Raw genomic sequence first — 15966 nt, 5'->3', positions numbered from 1 at the left:
ATTGGTTTTATAGTTTTTTATGCTGGGCTTATTTCAGTTTTACTCTTAGTCTTATTTCTAATGTTGGCCCTTCAAAAGTTTTAATGGAAAACCTGGGGTGTCTTCCAAGCCCCTCTATCTTGGCCAGATTCAATCTCCTAACTTAGTCTCTACTGAGGTAGGCTTAAACGAAAATGTCTAATCAAATTTTTAGCCCTCTAGCTGTTACTTTTTCTGGGTTTCTTGGACTCTTGCCCCATGCTTTCATAGTTCAGGATTTAGCCAAGTGCTTGAGCTAAGTTCATATGCACATTTTGGGGCTCCCTCTCTGTGGATTCCTCTTTTCTGGGGTTTCCTTCTCCATTTCCAGCTGCTCTGATTGCCTTGAATTCTGTCCTCTGATACCTCGAGTCAATAAGACTTGTGATTTCTGCCTGAGTCCTTGATGCCCTGTGCCTCATAGACTTAGGAATACTTTCAGCAGAAAAGTAGTATAACCATGGATCTCATCCAGTGAAATTTCCTTCTTTAAAAAAATTAGATCTTGGGCTTCCCTGGTGGTGCAGTGGTTGAGAGTCCGCCTGACGATGCAGGGGACACGGATTCGTGCCCTGGTCCGGGAAGATCCCACATGCCGTGGAGCGGCTGGGCCCGTGAGCCATGGCCACTGAGCCTGCGCATCTGGAGCCTGTGCTCCGCAACGGGAGAGGCCACAACAGTGAGAGCCCCGCGTACCGCAAAAAAATAAAAATAAAAAATTAGATCCCCTCCAGTTGCTTCCTGCTCCTGCTCACTCTCTATGCCTTCAAATAGTTGGTTTAAATTTTTTTTCATGAATTCATAATTGTTATTAGGTTAGTTCAAATATCTTACTCTGCTGTTATCATAACTGGAATCCTCAATATTGTAACTTACTTTTCCCTAGTGTAGTGATCTTTATGTTACTAATTTTAGTAAAATATTTTCTATTTGACTAACGCATATTTAACTATTACAAGTGCTGTCTCTTTTTTCATATATGAAATAGAGTTGTCAAAACATCTCATACAAGGTGTAGGGTGACAAAACAAGTGTGCATCGGAGAACCAGATTGTAATCCTTCTTCTGCCACTAACTAGCTACTTGACATATAGGTACGTGCCTTAAGTAGTCTCAGCCTTAGTTTCTATTCTGTAGAATGAGGGAGTTGGGTTATATCAATGTTTTTCAAACTTAAAAAAAAAAAGTCAGGACTCTTATTTTTTTCCAAACAGAATCTTATAAAAATATAAACTGTCTTAAAGCAAAACAGCCCTGATTGTACAGGGTGTATAGCTCAACCTGCTCAGTGCAACTACCCACATCTCCACTTTTACTGTGGGTGGCATTGAAGCTCCTTTGTGGAAACCCAGACCTCCACAAAGCATAGTCTGAAAAAGAATCAAGGCTGATGATTTATAAAAATCTTTTCCTATCCTGCCTGAGTCCAAGAATGGCTGGATTATGCATCTAAAAATGTGACCATTTGTTTTTAGGATCTGACAGAGACAGTTGTCAACCTTTGACCCTCCCTTCTGCTTTTTCTCTTTAACCAACTTTTTTTTTTTAACATCTTTATTGGAGTGTAATTGCTTTACAATGGTGTGGTAGTTCCTGCTGTATAACAAGGTGAATCAGCTATACATATACATATATCCCCATATCTCCTCCCTCTTGCGTCTCCCTCCCACCCTCCCTATCCCACCCTAGCCAACTTCTTGTTCTTATTTCTATCCTTATCCAACCACCCTAGGCAGACATTTGCCGTGGGTATTTGAGAAATCTGGTATATTAGGGATTCCTGCAATTGTAGCTAAAAGTGACACCCAGGTACCGTACACCGAGCACAACCCACCCCCGCCTGTCTCTACAACCCATCTATAATATATGAGCAGTACTTCCCTCCACCTAATTGCTCCTGTGTGGGTGGGAAGGAATTAATAAGCTTGGATCTTCACTGATCATGTATAAAGTCTTTCTCCATCTGTAAAATAGCAGCAGTCAAGCTTAAGAAATCCTCTCTTTGCATCACCAGTTGGTGGTTTTGTTGCCTTAAAAGAAGCAACAAAATGAGCAGGTGTTGAGCACTGCCCACATCCAGACAGCATTGCCAACTCTTACAGAGCACTCCACCTCTAGGCTTGGAAAAAAGTATAGCAAGGGAAGGAAGGTGATACAACCCACATTTTCAGCTTAATTTTCTCCGATTCTAGCCCTTGTTTCTTTCATCCTTTCCCTACAGCAGCTCTAATGATGCGTTTTCAAGTCAGACCCTGCAAGAACAGGCATTCTTCCTTTTGCATGTAAATGCGAGGCTTCCTAGAAGGGTTTCCACATAGGGCACTGCCATGATGAGGAATAATAATAATCGTTAACATTTTTAGCATATCATATGTCAGGCATATGCTAAGTACCTTGACATGGTTTATCCCATTTAGTCCTCTCAACAACTTTAAGAAACAAGGAATATCAAAATAAGGACCCTGAAGTTCAGAAAGATTAAGGAACTTGCTTAGATCTCAGACCAGCAAATGGAAGATCCCAGATTCAAACTGAGGTAGCTTGACTCCAGATTCTGCACTCTTAACCACCCTAGCCTTCACTGATGTTAGACTGACAGGCAGTTTCTGTGGCACTGTGGCCCCGCCTTCCTGTCTCTTAATTGTGGAAGACGAAGATGGCATTTCCTTTGCCCCTCTTTACCAGAAAAAAAAATTCACTAAAAATCAGAGGGAGGCATATTCTGATGGCACTGCTATAGAGACTCAGTATTGATGGGTCTACAGATAACTCTCTTTTTCTGTCAAAGTCATGAACTTCCTGCTAGTGCAAGAAGCCCACAGTGGCAACTCAGTAATGTGGGAACTGGGATGGAGCTGGGTGGCCATGCATCAGAAAGATTGCAGAAGAGTCTGACTTCTCTTTGGTGGTAGATACCGCGGGGGTGTCTAAGATCTCCTGCGTTCTTTGATTGAGTGAAATGGACAATCTCAACTTCAAGATGTATTCACATCCATGGCATTTGTACAACTTTTTCTCTGTTGTTTTAGCAAGCTAATTAGATAAAGAGGTGAAGATTTTATTACAAATTTCCACCATGCTCTTTCCCGAGTGCATATCTTGCAAGGGGTTTGAACTTGGTATTTATACAATGTTTCAGAAAGTACTATCTTATTTATGTCTGAAATAAGTGCTACAACTTAGATGATGAGACTTTGTGATTTTCAAAGATTTACGTTGAATGAAATCCAGATCAGCTATTTAGTTGTTGACACAGACTCTTACAAGGCAAGTAGCAGCTGGGATCTTTCAAAATTTAAATTTGAGAAAATAACTGACCAGTGAGAGAACTTGGAAAATAATGTGGCAAAACCATCAGCCTGGAAACCTGGAGACCTCCATTTGGTCCTGGCTTGGTATAACCATGGGCAAATCAGTTTGCCTCTTTGGGCTTTGGTTTCTTTTTGTGAAAATGAGGGAACAGGTAGATGCTCATGAAAATCCTTTCTAACCCAACTTATGTGATTTTATCGTCTTAGTGACCAAACACAGTTGTATAGATTTTAACCTGGATTTTTTTCCTTGAAGAAGCAGATGGTAGAGGAAGCATAATGTAGTCATTAATAATATTGACTTTGGAGCAAGACCACCTGGGTTTGAATCTTGGTTCCACTATTTCTTAACTGTTATGACTGTGGCAAATTACTAACCTCATGGTGCCTCAGTTTCCCCATCCACAGAATGGGGATAATAAAGTATTGACTTCACTGGGTTGTTGTAAGGAGTAAATAAGTTTTCATGTGTAAGATTCCAGAACAGTGCCTGGAACATGATAAATGCTTTATATGGGATTGCTTTTATTGTTATAATAGCACCACTATTGATTTCTGTTGCTGCTCAGTGGTTTTTAGGAGGGATCGTAGGTTTCCTTTTTAAACAGAGAATTCCCTGAGATCCTTGGGGACTGAGGCTTAGCACAGCATGTGCAGTTGCATTTATAATCCCCCGAGGAGCAATGGGCCAGTTGCACTGCAGCCTGAGTGTGTTCACTCTCACATGGACTGACTCTTCTTCCCAGTACTCTTCTCTTCTCACAAAGGAGGCAACCTCCTGGCAGATTTCAGGGTGGAAATGGTAGAACCCTCTCTCACCTCACTCTGAAAAGTAAGCTAAATATGGCTCTAGTGTCCTGATGCAATGATGTTTGATGATATGTGCAGTGACTAAGAACAGAGGTTCTATATTCAAGTCCCAGCTTTGTTACTTTGCTAACTTTGTTGCCTAGGGCAAGTCACTTAACCTCTCTATGCCTCTGTTTCCTGTCTCTAAAATGGGAATAATAGGGCTTCCCTGGTGGCGCAGTGGTTGAGAGTCCGCCTGCCGATGCAGGGGACACGGGTTCGTGCCCCGGTCCAGGAAGATCCCACATGCCGCGGAGCGGCTGGGCCCGTGAGCCATGGCCGCTGAGCCTGCGCGTCTGGAGCCTGTGCTCCGCAACGGGAGACGCCACAGCAGTGAGAGGCCCGCGTACCGCAAAAACAAAACAAAAAAATAAAATGGGAATAATAATAATCATCCCTACTTCATGGTGTTGCTGTGATGATTAAATGGGATAATATATGCAAAGTCCCTAGAAGGTGCCTGGCATATGGTATATGTTTAATAAATGGGAAGCATTATAATTACTGTTATGATTCTTATATCGAGTGAGGAGAATCTGTGCTCTGTGGATGATCAGCGACTCACTGAAAAAAATCAAGGACCACATACTGGTAAATTAATGAATTCTAGTTCCTGATTTTATAATGAGGAAATACCCATGGACTAACTCACTTAATTTAAAATTGATGACTTTTGACTATTTACATTTTTTAAAACTGGCCTAGTAATACAAATGGAATGGAATATCAGAGTTGGAAAAAGTGCCAGTGGATGTCTAATCCAGCCACTTCACCAATGCTTGTATCTCCCTGACTACCTCCCAGGTGCGTAGCTGGTCCTATACTCTAAAGGTGGAGAGAGTTTAGTTTTGGTCCTGTTCGTCTCTGGGTATCTTCCATATGTGATGGTCCATCCCATGCCAGAGCACTATGCCCAACACGTTGAGACGTGAGGAGACTGTCCATTGTAATGGTGTTCTGTTGAGACAGCAATGGAACCTTTTCTAACACTTAGCTTTTCAGGTCCTACCATGGGGCCGGTCACAGCCACCAATAGAATTGAGTGAGCTGAAAACAATATTATGCTCTTATGTTCAGGGATCAGCTGCTCCATAAAAGAGAGAAACAGATTGAATATTGGTGCCTGTCAGGTAGAAAGTTTGGAGTCGGAGAATTTAGATCTAGAAAAGACCTGGGAAATTATCCAGACATTAAAAGTGAAGATATTTCTTCCGCGAATAAAGAAACAGGGTCAGAGAGGTTAAGAGACTTGGCCACATAGACTCAGCTAGCTAATGTGAGCACAGAGAATAAGAGTTCTTTCTGCCATCTCTCTCTCATTCTCTAGCAGAGTGATTAGAAACATGGTCTCTAGAGACAGGCTGACTTGATTCAAATCTTGATTCTTCCCCTTCCTGGCAGTACGATCTTCAGCCAGTTGTAGACTTTTCTCTGTCTCAATTTTCGTACTTGGAAAATGGGAACAGTAATAGGGGTTTTAGTGCGAGATATGTATAATGCGCTTAGGACAGCCCCTGGCACATGGAAAGCATTCAGTCTGTTATAATTACTAACTTCCAAAGAGCCTCAGGAAAATCAACTCTTAAGCCAGAGAATAAATGTTTTGGCCAGGCTGGTGTTTAAAGTATTTTCTCTCACTTAAAATATTGCTTTGTAATTTCTTCTTAGCCTCTGATTCAGAAGTGATCTTCAGGAACCACTGTGTGACTTTTGGGTGGAAAGAGGAAATCTTTAAAAAATAATTCCCCATCATTTATCGTTTCCAAATCGCATTCAGCAAATGTTTACAGAGTAGCCTGCCCCGCACCTGGCACAGAGATGGTGCCTGGAGGGATGCAAAGGTGGGCGGTCTGATGTGCCCCTTACCTTCAGGGTATGTAGAGGTTAGGTGGAATGGTCTGCAATTAAATAGGTACTTCTGCCACAGAGCTGGAGGGAGCACTGACAGGGCAGGACAGGGAGTGATTTAACAGCATGTGGAAGGAGCCTTAAATCCCTGAACCTGATTTAAGGGGTCAAGGAAGGACTCTCTGGAAGAAATGATGTCTATGCTGAGACCTGAATGGTGAGCTAGATTCTTGACATATTCCAGGCACAGGAAACCATGTGTGAGTGTGTTGGGGAGCGAGGGGAGCGCTCAGGGTTTTGGGAGAAAATACTGGCTATTCACCAATCTATTCAACATTTCACAAGTGTTTATTAAGTAGTTACTATGCAGCAGGCATTGTTTTACATACTACAGAGACATCCGTTAACAAAGCAGGTGATGTCTTTATTTTCTTGGAAGTTATGGGGGAGAAGAAAGAAAGGAAGAAAGATGATTAGTACTGGGAGCAGAACTGCTTAAGGTAGAAGGATGATCAGAGAAGTGTTTAGATTGAAGTGACAGTCAAGCTGAGACCTCAGTGGTGAGAGGAGCCAGCCAGGTAAACACCTGCGGGAGGGAGGGTTTCAGGTGGAAGGAACAACACGGGTAAGGGTAGAAATGATCATGATCGCGGCCTGCTGGAGAAACAAAGAGGACAGAGCAGTGTGCTGGGGTGGGGAAAGTAGTACGACTAATTTAAAGGGTCTTTGGGTTGAGTCATTGGTGCTGAGAAAGGCATCTCTAGTATACACTAGTTATTTATTAATTTTTAAAACCCATACAATGTGGTGTCACTTGTCAAAACTGGAAGTTTGGGGAAGATCGCAGTTGCTAATATCTCTTCGCTGAAGTGGGGCTTGGCTCCGTATGTTTTAAGAACTGAGATGAGGCGAAGAGAGTATTTTCCGTCATCATCGACCAGAACTACACATAAGGCACATGGGCAGATAGATTGCTGTCCTGTTCACAGTCATGAGCACCTGCCAGCAACATAACAAATCAGCAGGATGCCCAGCTCAACAAGAGGGCTCATCGTGTTAGGGGTGTCCCAGTGGTTTCTCTTGGTTCTAGCCGTGTACTTCTAATTGCCCTCCTGAGCTTGCTTTTCCTGTTTCACTCCTGTGGACTCAAATTTGTGTTTCAAAAGTGCTTTGAATTCTTGCTACCCAGGTTCAGTCTGCTTTGATCCAGACTGATTGGCCGTGTTCTTCCATTTCTCCGGATTATCTATCTCTGTTTTCTCATGGGCCCCGCGGGAGAATCATTGCTCTTGTTTGCTTCCAGTTAACAACTTTGGAGATGATGAGGAGCTGCCCGCATCTTCTGACAGCGACGAGGAGGTTATCAAACAATTTGAGGTTTCTGTGTCCCGGTCCCAGAGTTTCCACTCAGGAGCATCTGAGAAAGGAAAGCAGACAGGACTGGAGCATAAACCAAAACCCAGCCGCTGGCTTTCCACCCACGAAGAGGCCAGCACAGAAGTGTCTGCCTGCGAAGGTATTCTTTGCATCAAACCTTTCCTTTATCTAGACCAGGGATGTCTAATGGTAAGAATGTTTTTGAGTCACTGCACTTGCATCTAAGAGTCCAGGGAGGAAAAAGAAAAATAGGGCAGGACCCAGAGGCTGGGACAGGGCAAAAAGGTTGCTTCAAACCTCACAAGCAGCCTCATGTGGAGAGAAAGGATCAGAAGTGCCAAAGTCTTGACCCCCACTTGTGGGATCCCTTCCTTTCTCGTAGGTTACTGCTTTGTACATTTTGAACACTAATGACTGTAGCAGTATTCACCAAGCTTTATAAAATCTTGTTCCCTTCTGACGAGGACAAAAATTTTACATAGCTGTCTGCTGACATTGCACTTCTGTGCCTTTCCTCCCATTTGGAAACGTAGAGTCTATTTTCCATATATCTATGGAACCTCAGATTTTTGAAGCCTTACTTTCAATAGTTTGTAATTATTAAAACAGTAGGTGTGTTTTATCTTCCAAATAAAAATATGTGTTTTAATAATATTAAATAACCTTTTTCAGGGCCTCCCTGGTGGCGCAGTTGTTGAGAGTCCGCCTGCCAATGCGGGGGACACGGGTTCGTGCCCCGGTCCGGGAGGATCCCATGTGCCGCGGAGTGGCTGGGCCCGTGAGCCACGGCCGCTGAGCCTGCGCGTCCGGAGCCTGTGCTCCGCAATGAGAGAGGCCACAGCAGTGAGAGGCCCGTGTACCGCAAAAAAAACAAATAAATTAAAAAAAATAAAATAAAAAAATAACCTTTTTCAAACAACACATGCCAGGCACACCCTCCCTCATTCCCTGTAGTTTCTGGACCCCAGCCCGTGTGAGAATTCATGGGTCAGAGCAGGTTTTACACCAGCCTCCATCTTCATAGTAAGTTTACCTTTCACAAAGGGAGAGGAGGACGCCCGGAGGTCTGGTGAGCACAGCCTGTGACTGCGGATAGGCCTTGTCAAGGGTCCTTCTCCCTCCCCACCGTGCACACAGAAGAACCTAGGAAAAGAACAGTATGATATTTCTTAGTGCTTTCCCCAGCAAAGGTCAGGCATCTCTCCAACTCCTTTATGTCCAGAACCCTGAATAGGCACAGGACATTGGAACAGGGAAGGGTCTGTGAAGTGTATTTGGTAAAAAGCCAGAGAAAATGTCATACTGTCTACTGTAGTGACCTGGTCTAAATGACTGGGTTCTCTAATCTTCTCCTTCTTTCCATTGGGCCTGTGGTCCGTCCAACCAATGGGGGCATAGTTGATCTTCCTTGTTTTTCAACACTTAGTAGTAGAAAGACAAAGAGGAGAGCGCAGAATTGAGAGAAGATAACAGAGAAGAAATTTCTGATTTGGTGATGTGGATGAGGGAGGCAGAAAAAGAACAAAAGGGGAAAAAAAGGAAAACTAACAAAAAGAACCCTATTTTTCAGCAGGAATATAATAATTTGCTGACCATCATGTAATTTTACTTATTGGCATGGGCCGACGTAACATTTTATTGCTCTTCTTTTTAGCCCCAGGTAAGCCAGGAGATAAACTCCCGATGTAATCAAAGCATAGTAGCAGTAGCTAATGGCCCTATGTCATCTCCTCGCCCCCTCTCCTGTTCTCTCTTTCTCTGCTGTTACACCACAGCATTCCTCTCTCTCCACTGAGAGGGCAAATGTTAGCTAATGAAAGTTAATAGCAGTTGATCCCCTACGAGTAACTTGTTTAATTCTAAAGCTAATGGCCCCATTTCCCAGAAGCCCAAGTGTCTAGATTTTGATTTATACAAATGGCTGCTGTTCTGAGAGTTCTGACAAACACTCTAGCCCTCACCTTTCCTGGAATTAGCAACAACTTTTGTCATAACTGGTGCAATTCTGAATTTTTTTGACAGATGGTGATAGAAAGGCTAAAGTTTTCTCTATCGGACAGTAGAAAAAGTCCACTACATTAAATGAATTACCTGTAGATTTTGAAGAAAATGATCAGGATTTTCATAGGAATGATTAACTGTGTGCTAAATTTTAGGTTATCAAATGCCATGGAAATGTAATTTTTATTGCATGATTTTTTTTTCTGTGTCCTTTTTGTTTTGTTGTTCATCTTTAGATCAATGAATTTGCATCAGCAGTAAAGAATATGGAAAAGATTAAGCATGAACCCCAGAGAGGATTTGTTTTTTGGTGCCTATTCTCTATCTATTTAGCTATTTTTCCCTCTACCTTAAACACAATTTTCTAAGATCAAATTTAATTGTAGACAATTCTTTCACTTCAAAAATGCATTCAAAATGTTGGACCAGTGAAATTCAAGGTCCAAACCCACGTAAAAAATCTTCATATTCCAGGCAAGTTCTTTCATTTCTCACATATCTGATTTACTGTTATTGTGCATTAATTGTCCCTGTATTCCTGATAATGTCAAAGAGGGTTTGAGCCAAGTGATCTGAATCAGAAGTTGTGCATGAGGTCTTTACACACGAAAGGTGGGCTGCAGAATTATAGCCCACTTATTGGGCTTTTTGTTTGTTTTGAGCAAAGCCTTATTTTTGCTTGTGAAATATTTAGTTCTTAGGGTGTTTCGTAGAAGCTAGTCATTACCTTCCTGGTGTCATTTAAAACAGGTCAATTATCCCCAGAGTCTGTGTTCACTTTGTTTAGGATGGTGTATCAAGCAAGATTTTATGGTGTATCAAGCAAGATTGTATCAATCAGATATGAAGGGGATTTCAGGGTGAGATATATATATATATTTCAAGAGATTTATTGCAAAGAAGTGACTTATGCAATTGTAGGGGCTGTGTAGGCCACTGGAATACACAGCTCTGAAATCCACAGGACAGGCTGCTGGGAACGATAGGCTGAAACTCTCAGGAAGGAACTGAAGCTTCAGTCCATAGATGAAATTGCTTCTCCTCCAGGGATGCCTCAGTTCTCCTCTTAAGGCCTTTCAATGGACTGATTATGTAGTATAATTCCCTCTACTGAAAGTCAGTTGCTTAAGGGCTTTAATTACACCTACAACATGCCTTCACAGTAACTCCTAAATTACTGTTTGATTGAATAATTGAGGCCTATAGCCAAGTTGACACATAACGCTGACCATCACAGATGGTTAGCAAAAGTATTGGTATATGGGTGATGGAGGGAGGGGTCTGGGAGTAGAAAGAAAGTAATTGGATAATAGGTTTACACTCCATCAAAATGGGATATTAACTAAAAGTGTTTCTCTACTAGAATAAATATGGTTGATGTGACATAATTATGCCCTGTAATTTCTAAGAAGCCAGGATACATTTCTCGACAATGGGCAGTTACTTTTCATATGTGTTTAAGGTGACATGACCTTCTTTAACTTAAAGCACAGGAAGAGTGCCTTATGTAACAGTGAATCACCTTTCCCCTTGCCCCTCCTTGCAACATGACTTGGCCCCAGATTTGCCTTTCTAATTCATTCCTTGCTTGTCTGTCAAGGAAAATGGTTTGTTACATTAATATAGTTCTTATGTTTTTCAGTTATGAATAGCTTTTCAAGGCTTTAATGTAGCTTTTGAAAATTCCATTATTACTGATCTAAGTATTATCACCGTAGGAGTTGAAGTCATGAGACAATTTTATGGGGGTAATTTCTTGGCAAAGTTAGATTTTGTGCTGAGATCCTGCTGGGTGCTACACACATTGATGGATGACCCACTGTTTAATAGGACATTTTAGTGTTCGTGTATGTGAGGAATGGATGGGCTAATTAGAGCCTGAGAAGAAAGTTCTGTTTTGTGTTATGAGGTTTTTGCATATGGAATATCCCTTGTTCTGTTATTTTCTGTGGCCTTTTTTTAAGGGTGTTTGCCAAATAACGGAAAATGTGAATGTAAAGATGTTAGGTGCCCTATGACAGCGCTTCCAAGAGGCCTGAAGTGAATTATTAAGAATAACAGGGCAACTGGGGAACATCTCAATGGCTTGCCATGGTTTGGCAAAATCCCAAATCAGGAGTCTGAAGTTGTGCCCTGAAAACCAAGTGTTCCCAAAGATGTTTTTATATGGTCTGCATAGGGTGATAACGTATTTTAAAATTTGGGTGTTTATTGTAGGTGAGTCATATATTGTCTGCTAAACCACTGTCACCACCACTCCATATTGCTGCACACCTGGCAGTTTCAAATATTTTTTATCTGCCTAGCCTTTAAAGGTATTTGAGATTTAGTAAAACCCACTGGTGGATAAAGACTATGCAGTATATAGATGTGGCTTAGCGCCTTCAAGGACGTTATGTTTTAGCTCAGATTTTAAGACCAACTATGGGAGTGATTGCTATCATACAGTGTGTAAATAAGAGCTGAATTTACCATATATTCTTTGTCATCCTCACTAATCCTGTCTATATCTCTAATTTTCTATCATCCTGGGATGGGGCCCACTGGAGGAGAGTAGAGGCCCAAGAGATAAGACATCCTTGGCTACTTTCTGGATGTGGAAGCAAGTTAGGGTGAGAGCTGTTGCTTAGGGAGACCCTGTCAGTTTTTCCTTATTATCTGATGGTAACCTGGACACTGAGGAAGAGGAAGGGGATAAACAGAGAGAGAATAGGATGACACGAAGCCTGAGAAAGACACTGAGCCTGAAGGAGTCAGGGAAGATTCAGGAGTTGTCAGGGCTTTGGATGGACAGGAAGAGAGGACAGGAGGGAGGCCTTGAGGACTGCTGTGAACCAAAATACACAGCTAACATTTTCATGGACCTGTGAGACCACAGGTGTCTGTGAGTTGGGAGGTAGTAGCAAATGGGATTTGCTGGGTTGGTTGAGGCCAGACAGGTAAGCAAGGCTAAAATTTGTGAGAGGGCTGGTGGTTGCCAGGCAGATATTATTTCATGTGTCCACAATGACTCTTTGGTGGCTTTTATCATCATTTTATAGATAAGAAAGCAAAGGTCAAGGCAGTTCAAATGTTGTTCAAGTTCTCAATGCCGAGCTAGGATTTAAACTCAGATCATATGAATCCAAGTCCAGTATTCCTTCCATGGATTAAGTAGAGAACTTTTTGCTTGAGAGAACCACTGAAGCCTTTTGAGCAGAGGGTGATATGGTGAACGTGGAAGAGAGATGGAAGAATGGTAAAGCCAGGAGAACATATGATCTCTATAGCTGATTACTATTCTTGCTTTCTAGATTCATCCTGAAGGTCTTGTCATTAGCTCCAACCAAATGCTAATGTGTTTATTTTATCCACATTTTACTCATCCTTTATACTCATATTATTATAAAGCATTAAACCTTCTTGTACCCTACATAATGAAATAATGGGTTTCGATTTTATGGACCAAATTTATCTACCATATAGATGAAAGTATGTTTCTGCAGGTGTTGTTTAGTGAGTTTGTTTTTGCAGACTTGATTGGTATAGTTGTTACTGCTCATTTTCTCTAGATAAAAAGGTGAAACATGATAATATATTTGAAAGAGTTTCCTTTTTGCTAATTTAGGTTTGGATGGAGCCAGCCAACTGACTTATTCTGAGAATCTGTCTTATGGTGAAGATGACCCCATCTCTGCCCACTCACAGCCCCCTTGTGAGGTGGGGGACACCAGGCACCATGGCACATCTCCCCAAGAGACCAGCGTGGTCCGCAGCCTCAGCCGGCAGCCCACACAGGGCAGCTTGGAGATGGAGACCGCTTTTAATAACCGGAGATCTGAAGATTCCTATGCCACTGACAGCTCCTCCGTGTGGAGTCCAGAGGCAAGTTGTTTGTTTTCCATTTTTTTCTTGCTTGAGTATTGTGTGCTCTCTGGTTGGTTGTTCTCCTTCCCCTCCCCTCTCCCTTCCCTCTTTTCCTTTCTCCCCCTTCTTTCTCCTCTCCTCCATCCCTCGAGAAAAAATTTCTCCAAGAAGGAAGCATTGCTTTGAAGAACAAACACCTTATGAGCCTTTAATGGAAATATATTTTTTGTTCAGATGACCAAGGCCCAGCCCTTATGTGTGCCAATAGAAGAATCATATATAAGTGGAATCTATCAAAATGGAAAAATAGGGCTTCCCTGGTGGCGCAGTGGTTGAGAATCCGCCTACCGATGCAGGAGACACGGGTTCGTGCCCCGGTCCGGGAAGATCCCACATGCCGCGGAGCAACTAAGCCCGTGAGCCATGGCCGCTGAGCCTGCGCATCCGGAGCCTGTGCTCCGCAACGGGAGAGGCCACAACAGTGAGAGGCCCGCGTACCGCAAAAAAAAAAAAAAAAAAAAATAGGAAAAATAAAAACAAGCATGGTGGCAGAATGAACCCAGCAACAATCAGGCTGCTTTTTTTATATAATGGGTTTTTAGTTCTTTAGGGAGACTGGATTATTTCCTTCATGGTTTCAATTAAATGGAGTTTATTTTTATTTACACCAAATCTTGAGTTATGATTCTTTGAATGTGAGAATTATTTGAAAATGAAACTAAAATACAATGCCCCCTGCAAATGAAATTATACAAGATATTAGGAGGAAGATCTTGCAGTCTGAGCATATTTGTTAGCTCCGAATTGGATTGAAGATCTAGGCGATGGCATTAGTCTATCATGACCCTCTCGCCATTGACTTTGCTTTTTGCATAAATCTCTGATAAAAGATGCGTCGTCTAAATTTCTTTTTCAATTGAAACTTACTCCCGAATATGCCTAAACATCCAGAAGTATGACTGGAGGTGATGATGATAGAAACTACCATTTTTGAGCAATTACTCTGTGTCGGGCACTGTGATAAGAATTTACAAACATTGTTTTATCTTACAGGCACTTATGGTTATTCTTTATTAGCTAGACCCCTCTGATTATGATTCTGTGACATTAAGAGATATTCAATAATGGTGTCTAATCCCTACTTTGAAATTAATTTTGATGAAATAAGTCATGTAACTATATGAAACTTTAATTTGTGCGAATAGAGGAAGGAGAAGGGTGGATGGATTTTGTTAGCATCAGTCTGACTGAGAAAATAAACAGGATGAATCTCTTATTAGGACCGGGACTGTCATAAACACCAAATGCTCACATGCTTCTCCAAATCACGGAGAAGAAAAATAATCACAGATAGTTATGTTTCAAAGCCTGACTGCTAAGGCACTGGGGTATGTAGAGAGAGCATAAGGAGATGGCACAGGTGCATGTGTGCCTGGGTGTTGTGTTACTGCTGAGAACCGGAGATGGCAACACAGATAGGTGGTTTGTGGCTGGTTGAAAGCAAACCTTCATACAGAGACCCTCAAAGCTATCAACCTTATACGTATTGTAAAAAAGATTGTACTTCCCTACCAGTTCACTGCCAAGAGTCATATCACATCCCACACACTAACATTTAATGTTTAAAAATACTATTCTTTTTGGCTCTCTCGCCACAAAAACAAAACAGAACTGTTTACCTGCCTATTGACAGTCTCCTCCCTTGATAACTGTACCATTAGCCTTGGAATTGCTTTCTCTAGGTAACCTCCCATTTGCCTGCCTCATGGAGCCTTAGTAGAAGATTTGGTGTTGAGGGCACTAAATGTTCTCAGACTCCAAAAATACCCAGACATCTCTGTGTGCTCCATTCAACCTCCTATCTATTTTGAGACAAAAACTGTAATTTGGTGCTCCTACAGTAGAACCTCAGATGCAGCTCGGAGGCAGTTCCCGTAAATGCCTGCTTTGCAGGCTTAGCTCGCCTTTTAAGAATTGATTTATTTGCCTCTTAGCTGTATTAAGAAGCCTGTCTTCCCCTGTATATCTGGCATCGGAAACACACTGTGGGTCTGCTTACATTGGGCCACACAGATGACATTAACACTATCTTGCTGAAACAGAAAGCCTTTCAGTTTGATAGAAAATCTTTATATCTTCATGGGTTTTGACAATGTGGCACAAGTATCCCCATCTTAAAGAAAAACCCAGGAATCATTTATTTTGCTTCAGAAGGGAACTGGTCATGCAGTGTGACTACCTGTTAGGCTGATGGGTTTGCAAGCACTGCTCTTCTCTGCTGAAAAAGGCTGTCGACTTTTTCCTGCAGACCTAAAGCTTGGCAGGGAAGACGATGGGAGGGTGGCTGGTGATTTTGAGTGCACAGAGAGGCAGCTGTCCCACTTTTCATCTCCGCTTTCCACTGATTAACTGATTGGCCTTGAGAAGTTAATTAAAATCTGCCAAATGGGGATAAAAATGAAGAGATTTTTGCCTTGCAGGAAGGTCAGATGGATTAGCGGTATTAACAGTACCCACAAGAGGAGCGCCTTTAGTTGCCTGGTGATAGGTAGAGTGTGTTGAAATAATTAATTGCTATAAAAATATCAGCCTGGGCTTCCCTGGTGGCGCAGTGGTTGGGAGTCCGCCTGCCGGTGCAGGGGACGCGGGTTCGTGCCCCGGTCCGGGAAGATCCCACATGCCGCGGAGCGGCTGGGCCCGAGAGCCATGGCCGCTG

General features: G+C 42.3%; 1 protein-coding gene across 11 annotated transcripts in view; it reads left to right on the top strand.

The window, feature by feature from the left end:
* Positions 1-15966, top strand: part of SYT16 (synaptotagmin 16) — a 251577-nt gene that overhangs the window by 208103 nt on the left and 27508 nt on the right. For 7 of the 11 annotated variants that reach the window (XM_067028373.1, XM_067028374.1, XM_067028371.1 and 4 more), the window contains 2 exons: positions 7330-7542; positions 13012-13268. In XM_067028373.1, the coding sequence (XP_066884474.1) occupies positions 7330-7542; positions 13012-13268 (470 nt within the window). The remainder of the gene's footprint in view (positions 1-7329; positions 7543-13011; positions 13269-15966) is intronic. The other 4 variants (XM_067028377.1, XM_067028379.1, XM_067028380.1 and 1 more) reach the window with 1 other exon arrangement.

This window comes from Kogia breviceps, chromosome 3 (assembly GCF_026419965.1).
Source record: "Kogia breviceps isolate mKogBre1 chromosome 3, mKogBre1 haplotype 1, whole genome shotgun sequence".
Lineage (NCBI taxonomy): Eukaryota > Metazoa > Chordata > Mammalia > Artiodactyla > Physeteridae > Kogia > Kogia breviceps.
The sequence above is the reverse complement of the archived record's forward strand: the minus strand, read 5'-3'. Positions and strand labels throughout refer to the sequence as shown.